This window comes from Oncorhynchus keta, chromosome 22 (genome assembly GCF_023373465.1).
Source record: "Oncorhynchus keta strain PuntledgeMale-10-30-2019 chromosome 22, Oket_V2, whole genome shotgun sequence".
Taxonomy (NCBI): Eukaryota; Metazoa; Chordata; class Actinopteri; order Salmoniformes; family Salmonidae; genus Oncorhynchus; species Oncorhynchus keta.
The window spans coordinates 48,131,604-48,151,931 of NC_068442.1; the positions used below are offsets into that span (position 1 = coordinate 48,131,604).

At 43.8% G+C, this 20,328-nt stretch overlaps 1 protein-coding gene across 4 annotated transcripts in view; it reads left to right on the forward strand.

The window, feature by feature from the left end:
* LOC118400695 (run domain Beclin-1-interacting and cysteine-rich domain-containing protein-like) overlaps positions 1-20,328 on the forward strand; it is a 128,907-nt gene that overhangs the window by 102,778 nt on the left and 5,801 nt on the right. For all 4 annotated transcript variants that reach the window (XM_052475408.1, XM_052475409.1, XM_052475410.1 and 1 more), the window contains 9 exons: positions 735-850; positions 2,057-2,246; positions 8,195-8,305; positions 12,350-12,410; positions 16,277-16,409; positions 16,508-16,653; positions 17,032-17,096; positions 17,227-17,465; positions 17,661-17,722. In XM_052475408.1, coding sequence (XP_052331368.1) covers positions 735-850; positions 2,057-2,246; positions 8,195-8,305; positions 12,350-12,410; positions 16,277-16,409; positions 16,508-16,653; positions 17,032-17,096; positions 17,227-17,465; positions 17,661-17,722 — 1,123 coding nt within the window. The remainder of the gene's footprint in view (positions 1-734; positions 851-2,056; positions 2,247-8,194; positions 8,306-12,349; positions 12,411-16,276; positions 16,410-16,507; positions 16,654-17,031; positions 17,097-17,226; positions 17,466-17,660; positions 17,723-20,328) is intronic.

The window sequence follows — 20,328 nt, forward strand, 5'->3', positions numbered from 1 at the left end:
TAGCCGTTTCATACCAGTTACACTTGTCAAGGACTAGGGAGTTATTTTTTTGTTGAATGAAAATAAATAGAGAGCTAAGAATAGAGCTAAGCACAGCAAAAATCCTAGAGGAAAACCTGGTTGTCTGCTGTCCAACACACTGGGAGACAAATGAACCTTTCAGCAGGACAATAAGCTAAAACAAATGGTCAAATATACACGGTTAATTGCCAAGATGACATTGAATGATCCTGAGTGGACGAGTTTCAGTTTAGACTTAAATCGGCATGAAAATCTATGACAACTTGCATATGGCAGTCTAGCAATGATCAACAACCAACTTAATCGAGCTTGAAGAATTAAAAGAATATTGTTTAATACAGGTGTGGAAAGCTCTTAGAGACTTACCCAGAAAGACTCACAGCTGTAATCACTCAGACTTACCCAGAAAGACTCACAGCTGTAATTGCTGCCAAATGTGTTTTCTACAAACTATTAACTGAGGTGTGAATACTTATGTAAATGAAAGATTTCTATTTTATTTTCAATATATTTTCATATTTCAAAAAACCTGTTTTGACTTTGTCATTATGGGGTATTATGTGTTTCTGGGTGATTCAGGCTGTAACACAACAACATGTGGAACAAGGCAAGGGGGAGTCTCATACACCAGCAGCTTCAAGTTTAATCAGTGGTGTGTGTGTGTTTGTCTTGCTGCGTGCGTGTGTCTCTCTCGCTGCGTGTGGTCTACACAGACGGCTCCCAGTACAGCAGTGTTCCAGACTGCATGTTCCGGAAGCCGTTGGAGGGACAGAGCCTCATCAGCTACCTGTCAGAGCAGGATTTCGGCAGCTGTGCTGACCTGGAGAAGGTGAGCCTTGGGGAGGGTTCATAAACCCGCTTCTGACCCGCTTTTTATTTTAATGCAGATGATACTGTTCTTTATTCAAGTGGTAGTAGTTTATCTTTAGCTTTTGAAAATGCCCAAAGAGCATTTCACATCACAACAGAATCTGTATGATTTTAAAGCTGGTTATTAATTCGTGTAAAACAAAATGCCGGGTATTTTCAAATACCAGGCATGTTACTAATCATGTCATTGCTACATTGGCTGGACATACTATAGAGCAAGTTAAAGTGTCCAAATATTTGGGTGTGTGGGTTGATGACAAGCTGAGCTTCACTGTACATGTAGAGAACTTGATAAGGAAGCTCAAGCTGAAAATAGGTTTTTATTACCGGCATAAGGCTTGTTTTTCTTTGGAGGCCAGGAAGGAGCTGGTACGATGTACATTACTGTCGGTTTTAGATTTGAGTGATGTTATATACATGCAGGCCTCAACCACTACCCTGAGAGCACTTGATTCAGTGTATCATGCAGCCCTCAGGTTCATTACCAATCAGAAACGTCTAACACATCATTGTGATCTCTACAGCACTGTTGGCTGGTCGTCATTGACCTTGCGTAGGCTTAAACACTGGTATACACTGATTTATAAGGCCATATTGGGTAAAATGCCATTTTATCTCTGTTCTTTTTATAGTCCGTTTGGTAAATAAATATAAATGACGGTCCCATTCTGATTTGCTTCTAGCAGAACCAAAAACTAGAACAGGTCATGGTAGAAATAGTTTTAGTTACTTAACTCCGTGGTCCTGGAATTCTCTCCTGAACATTTTAAAATGTGATGATCTAGTTTCGTTGGTGGAGTTTAAAAACTTGATCGATGTATATATCATAGAAGAGTGTAATTGTTTTTAGTCAAGATGTTTGTGTTAATGTAATATGTAATTGTTGTACTCTTATGTTTGTTTTATATTTTTGTTTCATGATGTTAGTGTATGTAAGTTGTTTTCCCCTGCTGCTATTAGACCAGGTCTCTCTTGGAAAAGAGATGTTATCTCAATGAGAATAATCTCTATAAATAAAATGTAAATGTATATAATTTATTTAATTTGTGCACCACCCCAACTGTGTTAAATCAGTCAACTTCAAGTTTGGGCAGAAGGGAGCGTCCATACTGAAAGTGTTACAACAAGGCCTCACTCTCCTCCGGCCATCTGCATCTCATTCCAGGAGAACGCCCACTTCAGCATCTCGGAATCTCTGATCGCCGCCATCGAGCTGATGAAGTGCAACCTGCGGCGGCTGGTGGAGGATGAGGAGGAGGGTGACGACAGTGACTCAGAGATCCGGCAGCTCAAACAGAAGATCCGGCTGCGTAGACGCCAGATCCAGCGGACCCGCCTGCCTCCCTCACAGCGCTGTAAGAGCCGACACATGGGCCAGACGTACACCTGCACGGACACACAGACACACACATACACACACGCGCACGCTAGAGCTGGGACGATGAAGTCAAAATTACCCACACCGTCTTTCTCTTACTGAAGCATTTTGCTTAAGTGTGTACATTTTCTGTGATTTTTGCTACATAACGTTCCTGTAGATTGTTCCAGAACCATTAATTTCGGTCAACAGTTAATAGCCTATGCATTATGTTGATTCCTGTTATGAAAGTGTCTGCATGTCTCTGTTCTGCTGCTGTTTGATCGAGCCTCTCACTACCTCTCACTACTATCGAGCCTCTCACTACCTCTCACTACTATCGAGCCTCTCACTACTATCGAGCCTCTCACTACCTCTCACTACTATCGAGCCTCTCACTACCTCTCACTACTATCGAGCCTCTCACTACCTCTCACTACTATCGAGCCTCTCACTGCCTCTCACTACTATCGAGCCTCTCACTGCCTCTCACTACCATCGAACCTCTCACTGCCTCTCACTACCATCGAACCTCTCACTGCCTCTCACTACCGTCGAGCCTCTCACTGCCTCTCACTACCGTCGAGCCTCTCACTGCCTCTCACTACCGTCGAGCCTCTCACTGCCTCTCACTACCGTCGAGCCTCTCACTGCCGTCGAGCCTCTCACTGCCGTCGAGCCTCTCACTGCCGTCGAGCCTCTCACTGCCTCTCACTGCCGTCGAGCCTCTCACTGCCGTCGAGCCTCTCACTGCCTCTCACTGCCGTCGAGCCTCTCACTGCCTCTCACTGCCGTCGAGCCTCTCACTGCCTCTCACTGCCGCCGAGCCTCTCACTGCCTCTCACTGCCGCCGAGCCTCTCACTGCCTCTCACTGCCGTCGAGCCTCTCACTGCCTCTCACTGCCGCCGAGCCTCTCACTACCTCTCACTACCATCGAGCCTCTCACTACCTCTCACTACCATCGAGCCTCTCACTGCCTCTCACTACCATCGAACCTCTCACTGCCTCTCACTACCATCGAACCTCTCACTGCCTCTCACTACCATCGAACCTCTCACTGCCTCTCACTACCATCGAACCTCTCACTGCCTCTCACTACCATCGAACCTCTCACTGCCTCCCACTACCATCGAACCTCTCACTGCCTCTCACTACCATCGAACCTCACTGCCTCTCACTACCATCGAGCCTCTCACTGCCTCTCACTACCATCGAGCCTCTCACTGCCTCTCTCTACTATCGAGCGAGCCTCTCACTGCCTCTCTCTACTATCGAGCGAGCCTCTCACTGCCTCTCTCTACTATCGAGCGAGCCTCTCACTATCTCTCTCTACGATCGAGCCTCTCACTGCCTCTCACTACCGTCGAGCCTCTCACTGCCGTCGAGCCTCTCACTGCCGTCGAGCCTCTCACTGCCTCTCACTGCCGTCGAGCCTCTCACTGCCTCTCACTGCCGCCGAGCCTCTCACTACTTTCGAGCCTTTCACTACGACGGCTATTCACAAATCGGGGTATGTGGGTATGCCGTCGAGGGTTACGCCCAAATGTGATTCACATTTTCAAACAGTCCATTTAGATTTTCCAACGAGGTTATACATTTGGGTGATGTTTTTTTTCTCTCGCCTGAGTAGCCTTGTTTCACTGCCAAAAATAAAATGAAACCATCTAGCGTTCAGCAAAATAACAACACAATGTCAAATACAGGTAGCCGAGTCAAATAATTAACATCCAATCACGTTAACCGTTACTCTCTCGCAGGAAACCTTCACTGTTTGCGCAGACATTTAGAAATGAAACATGCCAATTTGAAAAATAAGCGACGAGTTTTTTGACCGATAAATAAGATGACTTTCGAGTAGTAAGACGTGTAAAAGCAACAGATACCATTTAATAAGAAGGGGCTAGAAGCGCCTTATATGGTGAGCTACATGGTGGCTCGGACAGGCAAGCCCTTTACTATTGTGGAGGACTTAAGTTTTCCTGCTGCCGCTTATATGGCTCGGGGAATGCCTTCGTCAAACAACACTGTTTCACGACGCGTCAGTGACATGGCAGGAGATATTTTGAAACAATTACAGCTTTACAAGCCAGTGAATTCTATGTGTTACAGCTGGATGAGTCAACAGATGTGGCGGGCCTGGCACAGCTCCTGGTATGTCCGTTATGTTTATGGAGGGTCAATTGAGGAAGACATCCTCTTTTTGTATTTTATTTAACCTTTTATTTAACTAGGCAAGTCACTTAAAAACAAATTCTTGTTTACAATGATGGCCTACACCGGACAATCCCGTACGACGCTGGGCCAATTGTGCGGTCTTAAGACACTATCTCAATGCAAGTGGCGTCACTACAGTCCCTGGTTCGAAACGAGGCGGTTTCGCACGCGGCTGTGATTGGGAGTCCCATAGGGCGGCGCACAATTGGCCCAGCGTCGTCCGGGTTTGTCTGGGGTAGGCCGTCATTGTAAATAAGAATTTGTTCTTAACTGCCTAGTTAATCAAAGGTAAAAAAAAAATACAGCCTTCTATTTACCGCCGGAAACCACGAAGACCGCACTCCAACGAGCTGTATAATGCCATAAGCAAACAAGAAAATGCTCATCCAGAAGTAGCGCTCCTAGTGGCCTTGGACTTCAATGCAGGCAAACTTAAATCAGTTTTACCTCATTTCTACCAGCATGTCAAATGGGCAACCAGAGGAGGAGAAAAACTCTAGACCACCTTTACTCCACACACAGAGGCGCGTACAAACCTCGCCCTCCATTTGGCAAATCTGACCGTAATTCTATCGTCTTGATTCCCGCTTACAAGCAAAAACGAAAGCAGGAAGTACCAGTGACTTGCTCAATATGGAAGCGGTCAGATGATGCGGATGCTACGCTACAGGACTGTTTTGCTAGCACAGATTGGAATATGTTCCGGGATTCATCCAATGACATTGGCTTCATCAATAAGTGCATTGACGACGTCTTCCCCACAGTGACCATACGCACATATCCCAACCTGAAGCCATGGATTACCCGCAACATCCGCACCTAGCTAAAGTCTAGAGCTGCATCTTTCAAGGAGTGGGACACTAATCCCGACGCTTATAAGAAATCCCGCTATGCCCTCAGACAAACCATCAAACAGGCAAAGCATCAATACATGACTGAGACTGAATCCTACAACACCGATTGCGATGCTCGTTGCATGTGGCAGGGCATGAAAACTGTTACTGACTACAAAGGGAAACCCAGCCGTGAACTACCCAGTGACTCGAGCGTACCAGACGAGCTAAATGCCTTTTATGTTCGCTTCAAGGCAAGCGACTCTGAAGCATGGATGAGGGCACCAGCTGTTCTGGACGACTGTGTGATCACGCTCTCCGTAGCCGATGTGAGCAAGACCTTAAAACAGGTCAACATTCACCGCTTGGCCAGACGGTTTACCAGGACATGTACTCAAAGCATGTGCGGACCAACTGGCAAGTGTTTTCACTGACATTTTCAACATCAGCTGTTCAGGATGACTGTGTGATTGCGCTCTCCATAGCTGATGTGAGTAAGACCTTTAAACAGGTCAACATTCACAAGGCCGCAGGGTCAGACGGATTACCAGGACATGTACTACGAGCATGCGCTGACCAACTGACAAGTGTCTTCACTGACATTTTCAACCTCTCCCTGACCGAGTCTGTAATATCTACATGTTTCAAACAGACCACGATTATCCTTGTGGCCAAGAAAGCGAAGGTAACCTGCCTAAATGATTACCGCCCTGTAGCACTCATGTTGGTAGCCATGAAGTGCTTTGAAAGGCTGGTCATGGCTCATTTTTGTTATATTGTCTATACAATAGGCCATACTTGATTTTGGCCCATTAGGCATGGCATATTACCAAGTTCAAAGAGCTTTCCATTTTGATTGGGTTATTTTGCCTAAAAACCTTTAGGCCTACTTGTAAAACAATGTAATTTGTATTTCTAAGTCACATTCTAAGTCACATTCAGAAAGTATTCAGACCTTGACTTTTCCCACATTTTGTTACAGCCTTATTCTAAAATGAATGAAATACCATTTTGTCCTCATCAATCTACACACACAATACCCCCATAATTACAAACACATTTTTGCAAATGTATAAAAAATAAATAACCTACCTTATTTGCATAAATATTTAGACCCTTTGCTATGAGACTCCGTGCATCCTGTTTCTATTGATCATGCTTGATATTTCTACAACTTGATTTTAGTCCACCTGTGGTAAGTTCAACTGATTGGACAGTATTTGTAAAGGCACACACCTGTCTATATAAGTTCCGACAGTTGACAGTTAGTGTCAGAGCAAAAACCAAGCCATGAGGTCGAAGGAATTGTCCGTAGAGCTCACAGACCGGATTGTGTCGAAGCCCAGATCTGGGGAAGGGTACCAAAACATTTCTGCAGCATTGAAGATCCCCAAGAACACAGTGGCCTCCATCATTCTTAAATGGATGAAGTTTGGAACCACCAAGAGTCATCCTAGACGTGCCTTGGTCAGGGAGGTGACCAAAACCTGATGGTCACTCTGGCAGAGTTCCTCTATGGAGATGAGGGAACCTTCCAGAAGGACAACCATCTCTGCAGCGCTCCACCAATCAGGCCTTTATGGTAGTGGCCAGACAGAAGCTACTCCTCGGTAAAAAGGCACGACAGCCCACTTGGACTTGCCAAAAGGAACCCAAAGAACTCTCAGGCCATGAGAAACATGATTCTCTGGTCTGATGAAACTAAAATGTTGGCCTGAATGCCAAGTGTCACATCTGGAGGAAACCTGGCATCATCCCTATGGTGAAGCATGGTGGTGGCAGCATCATGATGCAAGGATGTTTTTCAGCGGCAGGGACTGGGAGCCTAGTCAGGATCAAGGGAAAGATGAACGGCGCAAAGAACCAAGATCCTTGAAGAGAACCTGCTCAGGACCTCAGACTGGGGTGATGGTTCACCTTCCAACAGGACAATGACCCTAAGCACACAGCCATACAACACATCGAGTGGCTTCGTGACAAGTCTCTGAATGTCCTTGAGTGGCCCAGCCAGAGCTCAGACTTGAACCTGATCAAATATCTCTGGAGGGACTTGGAAAATGGCTGTGCAGCAATGCTCCCCCTCCAACCTGACCGAGTTTGAGAGGCTCTGCAGATAAGAATGGGAGAAACTCTCCAAATACAGGTGTACTAAGCCTGTAGCCTCATACCCAAGAAGACTCGAGGCTGTCATCGCTGTCAAATGCACATAAACAAATGTGCAAAAAATAAAGTCAAATCTGTTTTTGCTTTGTCATAATGCGGTATTGTATATAAATTGATGAGGGGGGAAAAATTATTGAATCTGTTTTCGAATAAGGCTGAAACGTAACAAAATGTGGAAGAAGTCAAGGTCTGAGTACTTTCCAAATGCTGTACTCAAAATGTATAGACTATGATGATTTAATACAATGAAATGTTGTTAAAATGCTGAGTGCTTTATGTCCCTAACAGCCTATTGTGTGGCGCTCGCAAATGCTTCACAATGCATTTCTTTCTAGGCTATAGCCTTGTAATAATTGAAATTATATAGCTGAAATTAATTTTCGTTCCTTCAAATACTTTTCATTCAAATCCATATCGTTTGGTTTCAATACTTTAAAATGAAATGGTAGGTTCAGGTAGTCACAAAAATAGATGGGTGTTGGTTAAATTGTGATGATTTTTTTTTGTGAATGGAGCAAATTTGGAGCAGCAGTTGTTTTTTCGTCTCTGTGAGCACGGAGCGGTTTTTAGCGGAGCGGTTGGAGCTGTGCGTCAGCACCGGGATTTCCAACCGCTCAACTTGGCTCACATATTCTGGCACCCATACAACTCCTCCACTTTGGGCTTAGTCCCCATGTCGTCATTTTGCTGGTATTCATTTTAACCATCTGTCTCTCTCTCCCCCCCCCTCTTCAGTGTTCCATTCAACAGACAGTGGATGCTCCCGCAGGAGCTCCCAGGATTCCTTTCACCTGTCCAACTCTGGCTCGGCCGAGGAGGTGGAGGTGGAGGAGTGCGAGCTGAAAGGTAGAGCGAGGGAGGGGAGACATTAAATGCACGTCATGTCACATATCATTCACCACCTCATCGGCAGGTGTCCCATCATATTCACCCACCGAGGCCGGAAAACGTCTCCCATTTTTACTGGCAGCCGTTAACATTGCTCTCTGGACTGTTAGGGAAAGATAGATTGGTGTGTGTGTTTTGTAAAAGTTATAAATCTTTTTATTATCTATGATAAGAGCATACGAAGGCAGGTTCATGTAAGGTTAATAGGCACAGACTGGTAGTCCTAACTGTGGCTTCACGAAAAGGGGTGGGTGTTTTTAACCTACACGCACAGACTTATTTGAATGAAAAAGATTAGAGGATGTGTTATGTTTTCTGCTTCTAAGATACTGTACCAGTCTTAACTATTGGGTTTGTGGGCTAACATTTGAATACACGTTTTACCAAACATTGCTGACTATCAGCATGGTTGGGTGGGCTTTCATGTGTGTTCCCATGTCCTTCATCTGTGTGAGGGGTACACAAAGTACTGCTTTGTGGGTAGTTAGTGTATAGGATGTAGTATATATGAGTGGGTATGTAGTAGGTTAAAGGTTACGTGTGGGGGTGTGAGGTAGTATATAGGTAGTGGTGTGTGCTAGTGTATACACACACTCATTCAAAAGTTTGGGTCACTTTGAAATGTTCTTGTTTATAAAAGAAAAGCAAAAAAACAAACAAAAGTCCGTTAAAATAACATCAAATTGATCAGAAATACAGTGTAGACATTGTTAATGTTGTAAATGACTATTGTAGCTGGATTAAAAAATGATATTAAAAAAAAAAAGTAATATCTACACAGGCTGTTCTTTTCAAAACAAGGACATTTCTAAGTGACCCCAAACTTGAATGGTAGTGGATATGTGGCGTTGTGGGGCTGGTGGTGTGTAGTAGTATTTTCGTGGTGTGTGTGTGTGGTAGTGTATGTGTGTGTGTGTGTAGTAGTGTATAGTATATACAGTTGAAGTCGGAAGTTTACATACACTTAGGTTGGAGTCATTAAAACTCGTTTTTCAACCACTCCACAAATTTCTTGTTAACAAACTATAGTTTTGACAAGTAATTTTTCCCAAAATGGTTTGCAGACAGATTATTTCACTTACAGTGCCTTGCGAAAGTATTCGGCCCCCTTGAACTTTGCGACCTTTTGCCACATTTCAGGCTTCAAACATAAAGATTTAAAACTGTATTTTTTTGTGAAGAATCAACAACAAGTGGGACACAATCATGAAGTGGAATGACATTTATTGGATATTTCAAACTTTTTTAACAAATCAAAAACTGAAAAATTGGGCGTGCAAAATTATTCAGCCCCTTTACTTTCAGTGCAGCAAACTCTCTCCAGAAGTTCAGTGAGGATCTCTGAATGATCCAATGTTGACCTAAATGACTAATGATGATAAATACAATCCACCTGTGTGTAATCACATATACATATATGTATATATATATGTGTGTGTGTGTGTGTGTGTATTATAATATATATATATATGTATGTGTGTGTGTATATATGTGTGTGTGTGTATATATATGTATATATATGTATATATATTTATATATGTATATATATTTATTTATATATTTATTTATATATATATTTATATTTATATATAATATATTGTGAAACACTATGATTCCACTATTACTCTAAATCTATTGACATTTACTGAAATGACAATGCAACTATATTACATATATCTCCTTTAAAATAAACATCAGATATGACACGTGCAAGACTAGAGTTAAGAGCCTTTACAGTGGACTACAAACAAAATGGCTGCCACCTAATCGCATTTGCTGTGTTCTATAAGGGCGTAGCTATCAATAAATGATAAGATAATATGAGATAATAATTCCAGCATTGGTGAGACATACTGCTGCGTGGTAGGCTTTCCTAAGACAAAGGACACTTGTTGAATATGTCAGAATTCGCAGCGAACTAACGGGTTAATGATAGATCAGTCCTTTTAGGATAGGATAAGTAATCCTTCTCACCCCCCTTTAAGATTTAGATGCACTATTGTAAAGTGACTATTCTACTGGATGTCATAAGGTGAATGCACCAATTTGTAAGTCGCTCTGGATAAGAGCGTCTGCTAAATGACTTAAATGTAAATGTTGAATATAAAGGTAGTGATTTTTTTATTTTATGACTGTCTGAATTTGATACCTTTTTCTTTTGAACCAGGTTGATGCGATAGTTTGATAGTTGTGCTTTTTAAAAGCACCGAGCCTAATCTCGATCGATCTCTGTTTCTCTCTCAAAATTTAAGAGACTTTAATGGCAAGGGAAAAACATATGTTTACTTCGCCAAAGCAAGGAAGAGAGATTAATAAACAAAAGTGAAATAAAATAAAATAAATCACTGGAAACATTAACACTCACAAAAGAATAAAGACATGTCAAATGTAATTGTCTGTATACAATGTTGTAATGATGTGCACATAATTATAGTACAAAAGGGAAAATAAATCAACATAAATATTGGTTGCATTTACAATGGTGTTTGTTTGTTCACATTTTTCTGAGAATTTCCTTATTCATGTCTAGGCAGATGTAAAATGTTACTGTTTTGACTAATTTAAAAGTGGGTTAGGTCTGCCCTATATCAAATTAGCAATACCCCCTGAGTCTCTTCCCTGTTTCACACCTGGTAGTGTGGTGGATGGGATTACCAGCTCTCTGTAACCTAGAGGGTAACCAGTGGGTCCGTCTCCTCTATACCATGTTTCACACCTGGTAGTTTGGTGGATGGGACTACCAGCTCTCTGTAACCTAGAGGGTAACCAGTGGGTCCGTCTCCTCTATACCATGTTTCACACCTGGTAGTGTGGTGGATGGGATTACCAGCTCTCTGTAACCTAGAGGGTAACCAGTGGGTCCGTCTCCTCTATACCACACACCTGGTAGTGTGGTGGATGGGATTACCAGCTCTCTGGGGGTAACCAGTGGGTCTGTCTCCTCTATACCACACACCTGGTAGTGTGGTGGATGGGATTACCAGCTCTGTAACCTGGGGGCAACCAGTGGGTCTGTCTCTCTTTATACCAGGTTGTGGTAGGATGACAATGTCTGTATTTTCAGAGGGTTTCTCCTCTGAAGTCTGTTTCACACCTTTAGTGTCAAAGGTGGATGGGACTACCAGAACTCTGGGGATATTCCAGTGGGTAGTAATAGCTTTGTGTTCCATGTTTCTACCTGGTTTGTGGTGGATGGGACTACCAGCTCTCTGGGGATCACCAGTAGGGTCAGTCGGAGCATGTATGAGCATGTTTCACACCTGGTAGGTGGTGGATGGGGCTACCAGGGCTGGGGAGCAACCAGTGGGGTCAGGGTCTGTACCATGTTTCACACCTGGTAGTGTGGTGGATGGGACTACCAGCTCTCTGGGGAGCAACCAGTGGGTCCGTCTCCTTTATACCAGGTTTCTTGTAGGATGACAATGTCTGTATTTTCAGTTTCTATGATGAAGTCTGGGTTCCTGCTCTTTAGGTCAAAGACAGATGACCTCAGAACTTGTATATATTCCAGGATGAGATAGTAATAGCTTTGTGTTCCATAGTGTCTAGTGTTGTTTTTGTGTGGTTTAGGCCCGGACTATCACAGTAGGTGTGAGCGGAGCATGTTGAGCATCTGATACATACCTCTTAGGTCGCAGGATGGGGCTTGGGCGGGGGGGTAACAGTGGGGGTTGGGGTCTGTTGTTCTGCTCACGGCCTGGGCATATACCTCTTAGGTCGCAGGATGGGGCTTGGGCGGGGGGTAACAGTGGGGGTTGGGGTCTGTTGTTCTGCTCACGGCCTGGGCATATGTCCTGCTTAGAGGTCTCAGATGGGGCTTGGGCGGGGGTGACATCCAGTGGGGGTTCAGATCAGGGTCTGTTGTTCTCCCTTCACGGCCTGGGCATATACCTCTTATCCTTTGCCCTATGGATGGGGCTTGTACAAAGGGGGTAACAGTGGGGGTTGAGGGTCTGTTGTTCTGCTGTTATGTTGAGGCACTCACCTCTTTCTCTCTCTCAGATGCAGACATAAAGCGCGGTGTGACATCCAGTGGCCGCTCTTTCCTCAGATCAGAGTCTATGTAAGAACTACTTCCTCCCTTCTCGCCTAATGCCAAATCGACCTCTCTATCCTTTGCCCTATGCACTTGTGGAAATTGTACAAAGAGCACAACTTGACCAACTTGTTAAGAGCACTCACCAACTTGTTAAGAGCACTCACCAACTTGTTAAGAGCACTCACCAACTTGTTAAGAGCACTCACCAACTTGTTAAGAGCACTCACCAACTTGTTAAGAGCACTCACCAACTTGTTAAGAGCACTCACCAACTTGTTAAGAGCACTCACCAACTTGTTAAGAGCACTCACCAACTTGTTAAGAGCACTCACCAACTTGTTAAGAGCACTCACCAACTTGTTAAGAGCACTCACCAACTTGTTAAGAGCACTCACCAACTTGTTAAGAGCACTCACCAACTTGTTAAGAGCACTCACCAACTTGTTAAGAGCACTCACCAACTTGTTAAGAGCACTCACCAACTTGTTAAGAGCACTCACCAACTTGTTAAGAGCACTCACCAACTTGTTAAGAGCACTCACCAACTTGTTAAGAGCACTCACCAACTTGTTAAGAGCACTCACCAACTTGTTAAGAGCACTCACCAACTTGTTAAGAGCACTCACCAACTTGTTAAGAGCACTCACCAACTTGTTAAGAGCACTCACCAACTTGTTAAGAGCACTCACCAACTTGTTAAGAGCACTCACCAACTTGTTAAGAGCACTCACCAACTTGTTTAGAGCACGCACCAACTTGTTTAGAGCACGCACCAACTTGTTTACTAGTTAAAACTCAAACGTTCATTAAAATACACATGCAGGGTATTGAATTAAAGCTACACTCGTTGTGAATCCAGGCAACAAGTCAGATTTTTAAAATGCTTTTCGGCGAAAGCATGAGAAGCTATTATCTGATAGCATGTAACACCCCAAAAGACCCGCAGGGGACGTAAACAAAATAATTAGCATAGTCGTCGCTACACAAACCGCACAAATAAAATATAAAACATTCATTACCTTTGACCATCTTCTTTGTTGGCACTCCTAGATGTCCCATAATCACTATTGGGTCTTTTTTTCGATTAAATCGGTCCATATATAGCCTAGATATCGATCTATGAAGACTGTGTGATAAACGAAAAAAAAATAGCGTCTTATAACGTAACGTCATTTTTTAAAATGAAAAAAGTTGACGATAAACTTTCACAAAACACTTCGAAATACTTTTGTAATGCAACTTTAGGTATTAGTACACGTTAATAAGCGACCAAATTGATCACGAGGCGATGTATATTCTTTAGCTGTCCGTCTGGAAATAATGTCCGGGTAAATCTCAACCAAAATATCTGTTCGAAGACTTGAACAAATGGCTTGTCTCTTCTTCGTTTGACCAAGAAACAAAGCCTAGGCAAATGACAAGACTGTTGACATCGTGTGGAAGCTGTAGGTATTGCAACCTCAGCCCCATTTATTGTGGTTCGCCTTTATCAATGGGTTGAAGTGGCGGATGGATATATATTTCCATTTTCAGTGATCAGATTTTCCTGCGCTTTTCGATGAAACGCACGTTCTGTTATAGTCACAGCCGTGATTTAACCAGTTTTATAAACGTCCGAGTGTTTTCTATCCACACATACTAATCGTATGCATATACTATATTCCTGGCATGAGCAGCAGGGCGCTGAAATGTTGCGCAATCTTTAACAGAATGTTCGAAAAAGTAGGGGGTAGGAGTAACAGGTTAAGAGCACTCACCAACTTGTTTAGAGCACTCACCAACTTGTTTAGAGCACGCACCAACTTGTTTAGAGCACGCACCAACTTGTTTAGAGCACGCACCAACTTGTTTAGAGCACGCACCAACTTGTTTAGAGCACGCACCAACTTGTTTAGAGCACGCACCAACTTGTTTAGAGCACGCACCAACTTGTTTAGAGCACGCACCAACTTGTTTAGAGCACGCACCAACTTGTTTAGAGCACTCACCAACTTGTTTAGAGCACTCACCAACTTGCCCTCTGATAGGATAAGTCTTGGGCTAATATTTCCAAAAGTGTATAATCTACGTGCACAATTAGTTGTAATGCACATATGAAAATCATAACTGGCATGTAGATTGGTAGAAATTGTAGGATAAATTATTAATTGTCACTTCACATGAAAAAGGTTGCCGACTCCTGGTAGGGGAGAGTGGGGTACATTGAGCCAAAGGGGTAAATTGAGCCACCCTTGTTTTCTAGGAAACCGTACACAAAATGAATAATTTTACCAAATATTTAGGAGTTTGTGAAGGAAGAAACCACATGGAAAAAGTTAGCTCCTAAAAACTGATTTTCACCAAGTCAAAATGAATTTCTTGTGTTACAGGTTTCATGGTGCTTGTAGATAATTGAAAGATTGTTTTATACATCAGTTTGGGTCTTGATCAGCTCCAATATGAGGTCATAAACCTAGCATGAAAGTGCATCCTTGTAGCTGTGTGGAATAATATCGTCAAAATGTTTGTCTTTCTATTGCTGGATTCGAACTTGCAACCTTGTGAAATCAGAGGCAGATGCTTACTTATTGTTTGCGGTAGTTCAAATTAGGCTATTGTTTGTGGTAGTTGAAATTAGGCTAATGTTTGCACTAGTTCAAATTAGGCTATTGTTTGCGGTAGTTGAAATTAGGCTAATGTTTGCGGTAGTTGAAATTAGGCTAATGTTTGCGCTAGTTGAAATTAGGCTAATGTTTGCGCTAGTTGAAATTAGGCTAATGTTTGCGCTAGTTGAAATTAGGCTAATGTTTGCGCTAGTTGAAATTAGGCTAATGTTTGCGCTAGTTGAAATTAGGCTAATGTTTGCGCTAGTTGAAATTAGGCTAATGTTTGCGCTAGTTGAAATTAGGCTAATGTTTGCGCTAGTTGAAATTAGGCTAATGTTTGCGCTAGTTGAAATTAGGCTAATGTTTGCGCTAGTTGAAATTAGGCTAATGTTTGCGCTAGTTGAAATTAGGCTAATGTTTGCGCTAGTTGAAATTAGGCTAATGTTTGCGCTAGTTAGTTGAAATTAGGCTAATGTTTGCGCTAGTTGAAATTAGGCTAATGTTTGCGCTAGTTGAAATTAGGCTAATGTTTGCGCTAGTTGAAATTAGGCTAATGTTTGCGCTAGTTGAAATTAGGCTAATGTTTGCGCTAGTTGAAATTAGGCTAATGTTTGCGCTAGTTGAAATTAGGCTAATGTTTGCGCTAGTTGAAATTAGGCTAATGTTTGCGCTAGTTGAAATTAGGCTAATGTTTGCGCTAGTTGAAATTAGGCTAATGTTTGCGCTAGTTGAAATTAGGCTAATGTTTGCGCTAGTTGAAATTAGGCTAATGTTTGCGCTAGTTGAAATTAGGCTAATGTTTGCGCTAGTGAAATTAGGCTAATGTTTGCGCTAGTTGAAATTAGGCTAATGTTTGCGCTTTGAAATTAGGCTAATGTTTGCGCTAGTTGAAATTAGGCTAATGTTTGCGCTAGTTGAAATTAGGCTAATGTTTGCGCTAGTTGAAATTAGGCTAATGTTTGCGCTAGTTGAAATTAGGCTAATGTTTGCGCTAGTTGAAATTAGGCTAATGTTTGCGCTAGTTGAAATTAGGCTAATGTTTGCGCTAGTTGAAATTAGGCTAATGTTTGCGCTAGTTGAAATTAGGCTATTGTTTGCGCTAGTTGAAATTAGGCTATTGTTTGCGCTAGTTGAAATTAGGCTATTGTTTGCGCTAGTTGAAATTAGGCTATTGTTTGCGCTAGTTGAAATTAGGCTATTGTTTGCGCTAGTTCAAATTAGGCTATTGTTTGCGCTAGTTCAAATTAAACTGTTTGGTGTATGCTTGTTCTCTATTCCGACTATCAATCTTTCTCTCTCTCTCAGTTCTCCGTCGTTCCTCCAGTCTAACTCTGCTGAGTCGGTGGCCATGGGCCTGCTCAGGCAGTTTGAGGGCATGCAGCTCCCTGCAGCCTCTGAGCTCGACTGGCTGGTCCCAGAACAAGACGCACCACAAAAGGTACACACACACACACACACACACACACACACACACACACACACACACACACACACAAATAGACTCACACAAACTGACCTGTATCCGGCTACACTCAGCTCCTGCCCATCCCTGACTCCCTGCCCATCTCTCCTGATGACGGGGAGCATGCTGATATCTACAAGCTGAGGATCCGAGTGAGAGGGAACCTGGAGTGGGCCCCGCCGCGACCCCAGATCATCTTCAACATTCACCCTGCGCCCAAGTGAGTCCTTAACACACACACACGGGTCACAAACAAACTTAGTTGCTGACTTCACACTATTCTCTGTTTGCCTCTCCCTTTTTTGTTTCTCTCTTTCTCTCTCTTCCTCTCTCTCTCTCTGTGTCTCTCTCTCTGTGTCTCTCTCTCTGTGTCTCTCTCTCTGTGTCTCTCTCTCTGTGTCTCTCTCTCTGTGTCTCTCTCTCTGTGTCTCTCTCTCTGTGTCTCTCTCTCTGTGTCTCTCTCTCTGTGTCTCTCTCCCTGTGTCTCGCTCGCTGTGTCGCTGTCTCTCTCGCGCGCTGTCGCTCTCTCTAGTTCTGTCTTTTTGTTTCTCTCTGCCTCTCTCACTAACCCTCCTCCCTCCCCTTTTCTCTCTATCAGGAGGAAGATTGTTGTGGCCAAGCAGAACTACCGGTGTGCAGGCTGCGGGACTCGCATAGACCCAGGTACAAACCACATTGAAGATGCCCGCTGCCATAGCACAACCACCCATGTTATCCCTATCCCACGGTGGCCATTTTGTGTCAACCCCCCCTGCCTCTCACATTAAAACTCTTAACCCCCCCCACCGGACAGACTACATCAAGCGAATGCGCTATTGTGAGTACCTGGGCCGCTACTTCTGCCAGTGTTGCCATGAGAACGCCCAGGCGGTGGTGCCGGGCCGTGTGCTGAGGAAGTGGGACTTCAGCAAGTACTATGTCAGCAACTTTGCCCGGGACCTGCTGGGCAAGATATCAGGAGACCCCCTGTTCAACCCCAACGACATCAACAGTGGCCTCTACAAGAAAACCAAAGCCCTGGAGACTGTCCGGGTGAGAGCACTTGATTTAGTTACACTTGCCTGGTTAGTTTAATGCTGGTTTGTTTAATGCTTATCTTATTTTAGGTTTGTTTAGTTACTTTACTTCAGTTCACTGTAACTCACCTCTACTAGAAGGAAAACGCGTTATGGTTATGAGTTTGAAATGCATTCTGTGAACTAAGTATATTTTCCTAATATTCTTCAGGTTTTGAGGGTCCAACTATTCCACATGAAAAACCTCTTCAAGACCTGCCGCCTAGCTAGAGAGTAAGTTGTGTTGTATTTATTATGGCTCTCCATTAGCATTCCTGGGGTCCAGCAAAATTAAGGCAGTTTATACCATTTTAAAGACATTACAATACATTCACAGATTTCACAACACACTGTGTGCCCCCAGGCCCCTACTCCACCACTACCACATATCTACAACACAAAATCCATAGTGCGTATGTTATCATGTGTGTGTCTGGGCCAATGTTTGTGTTGCTTCAGTCCTCGCTGTTCCATAAGGTGTTTAAAAAAATATATAATTATCTAATTTTACTGCTTGCTTCGGTTACTTGATGTGGAATAGAGTTCCATGTAGTCATGGCTCTATCTAGTACTGTGGAATAGAGTTCCATGTAGTCATGGCTCTATCTAGTACTGTGGAATAGAGTTCCATGTAGTCATGGCTCTATGTAGTACTGTGGAATAGAGTTCCATGTAGTCATGGCTCTATCTAGTACTGTGGAATAGAGTTCCATGTAGTCATGGCTCTATCTAGTACTGTGGAATAGAGTTCCATGTAGTCATGGCTCTATCTAGTACTGTGCCGCCTCCCATAGTCTGTTCTGGACTTGGGGACTGTGAAGAGACATTTTGTGGCATGTCTTGTGGGGTATGCATGGGTGTCTTAGCTGTGTGCCAGTAGTTCAAACATATAGCTTGGTGCATTCAACATTAATACATCTCATGAATAAAAGTAGTGACGAAGTCAATCTCTCCTCCACTTTCAGCCAGGAGAGATTGACATGCATATTAATAATATTAGCTCTCTGTGTACATCCAAGGGACCAGCCGTGCTGCCCTGTTCTGAGGGGCCAGCCGTGCTGCCCTGTTCTGAGGGGCCAGCCGTGCTGCCCTGTTCTGAGGGGCCAGCCGTGCTGCCCTGTTCTGAGGGGCCAGCCGTGCTGCCCTGTTCTGAGGGGCCAGCCGTGCTGCCCTGTTCTGAGGGGCCAGCCGTGCTGCCCTGTTCTGAGGGGCCAGCCGTGCTGCCCTGTTCTGAGGGGCCAGCCGTGCTGCCCTGAGGGGCCAGCCGTGCTGCCCTGAGGGGCCAGCCGTGCTGCCCTGTTCTGAGGGGCCAGCCGTGCTGCCCTGTTCTGAGGGGCCAGCCGTGCTGCCCTGTTCTGAGGGGCCAGCCGTGCTGCCCTGTTCTGAGGGGCCAGCCGTGCTGCCCTGTTCTGAGGGGCCAGCCGTGCTGCCCTGTTCTGAGGGGCCAGCCGTGCTGCCCTGTTCTGAGGGGCCAGCCGTGCTGCCCTGTTCTGAGGGGCCAGCCGTGCTGCCCTGTTCTGAGGGGCCAGCCGTGCTGCCCTGTTCTGAGGGGCCAGCCGTGCTGCCCTGTTCTGAGGGGCCAGCCGTGCTGCCCTGTTCTGAGCCAATTGCAATTTTCCTAAATCCTAAAAACTGAACAGCAGTCCAGGTGCGACAAAACTGGTGCCTGTAGGACCTGCCTTGTTGATGGTGTTAAGGCAGAGCATTGATTTATTACAGAAAGACTTCTCCCCATCTTAGCTACTACTGTATCAATATGTTTTGACCATGACAGTTTACAATCCAGGGTAACTCCAAGCAGTTCAGTCATCTCAACTTGCTCAATTTCCACATTATTTATTACAATATTTAGTTGAGATTTAGGGTTTAGTGAATGTTTTGTTCCAAATACAATGCTTTTAGTTTTAGAAATATTTAGGGCTAACTTATTCCTTGCCACCCACTCTAAAACTAACTCTAGCTCTTTGTTAAGTGTTGCAGTGATTTCAGTCGCTGTCGTAACTATAGTGTTGAGTCATTCGCATACAGAGCCCTACTGGCTTTACTCAGTCAGTGGCATATCGTTAGTCAATTTTTTTTTAAAGTAAGGGGCATAGACAGCTGCCCTGTGGAATTCCTGATTCTACCTGGATTATTATGTTTGAGAGGCTTCCATTAAAGAACACACTCTTTGTTATGTTAGACAGGTAACTCTTTATCCACAATAAAGCAGGCGGTGTAAAGTCATAACACACACTTTTCCAGCAGCAGACTATAATCGATAATGTCTAACAAAACAGACCCCACAATCTTTTTATCGTTTGATCTTTTCATTTCTCAGCCAATCATTTCTCTCAATTTCTCTCAGCCAATCATCGGTCATTTGTGTAAGTGCTGTGCTTGTTGGATGTCCTTCCCTATAAGCGTGCTGAAAGTCTGTTGTCAATTTGTTTACTGTAAAATAGCATTGTTACTGTTACCAACTAAGGGTTGGTAACAGGCTGATTGGTTGGATATTTGAGCCCGGTAAAGGGGGCTTTACTATTCTTAGATACAGGAATTACTTTTGCTTCCCTCCAGGCCTGAGGGCACAAACTTTCTAGTAGGCTTAAATTTAAGATATGGGAAATAGGAGTGGCAATATTGTCCACTATTATCCTCAGTAATTTTCCATCCAGGTTGTCAGACCCCGGTGGCTTGTCATTGTTAATAGACAACAATAAATAAAAAAAATGTGTACCTCTTCCACACTGACTTTACAGAATTCAAAAGTACAATTCTTGTCTTTCATAATTCGGTCAGATATACTTGGATGTGTAGTGTCAGCGTTTGTTGCTGGCATATCATCCCTAAGTTTGTTT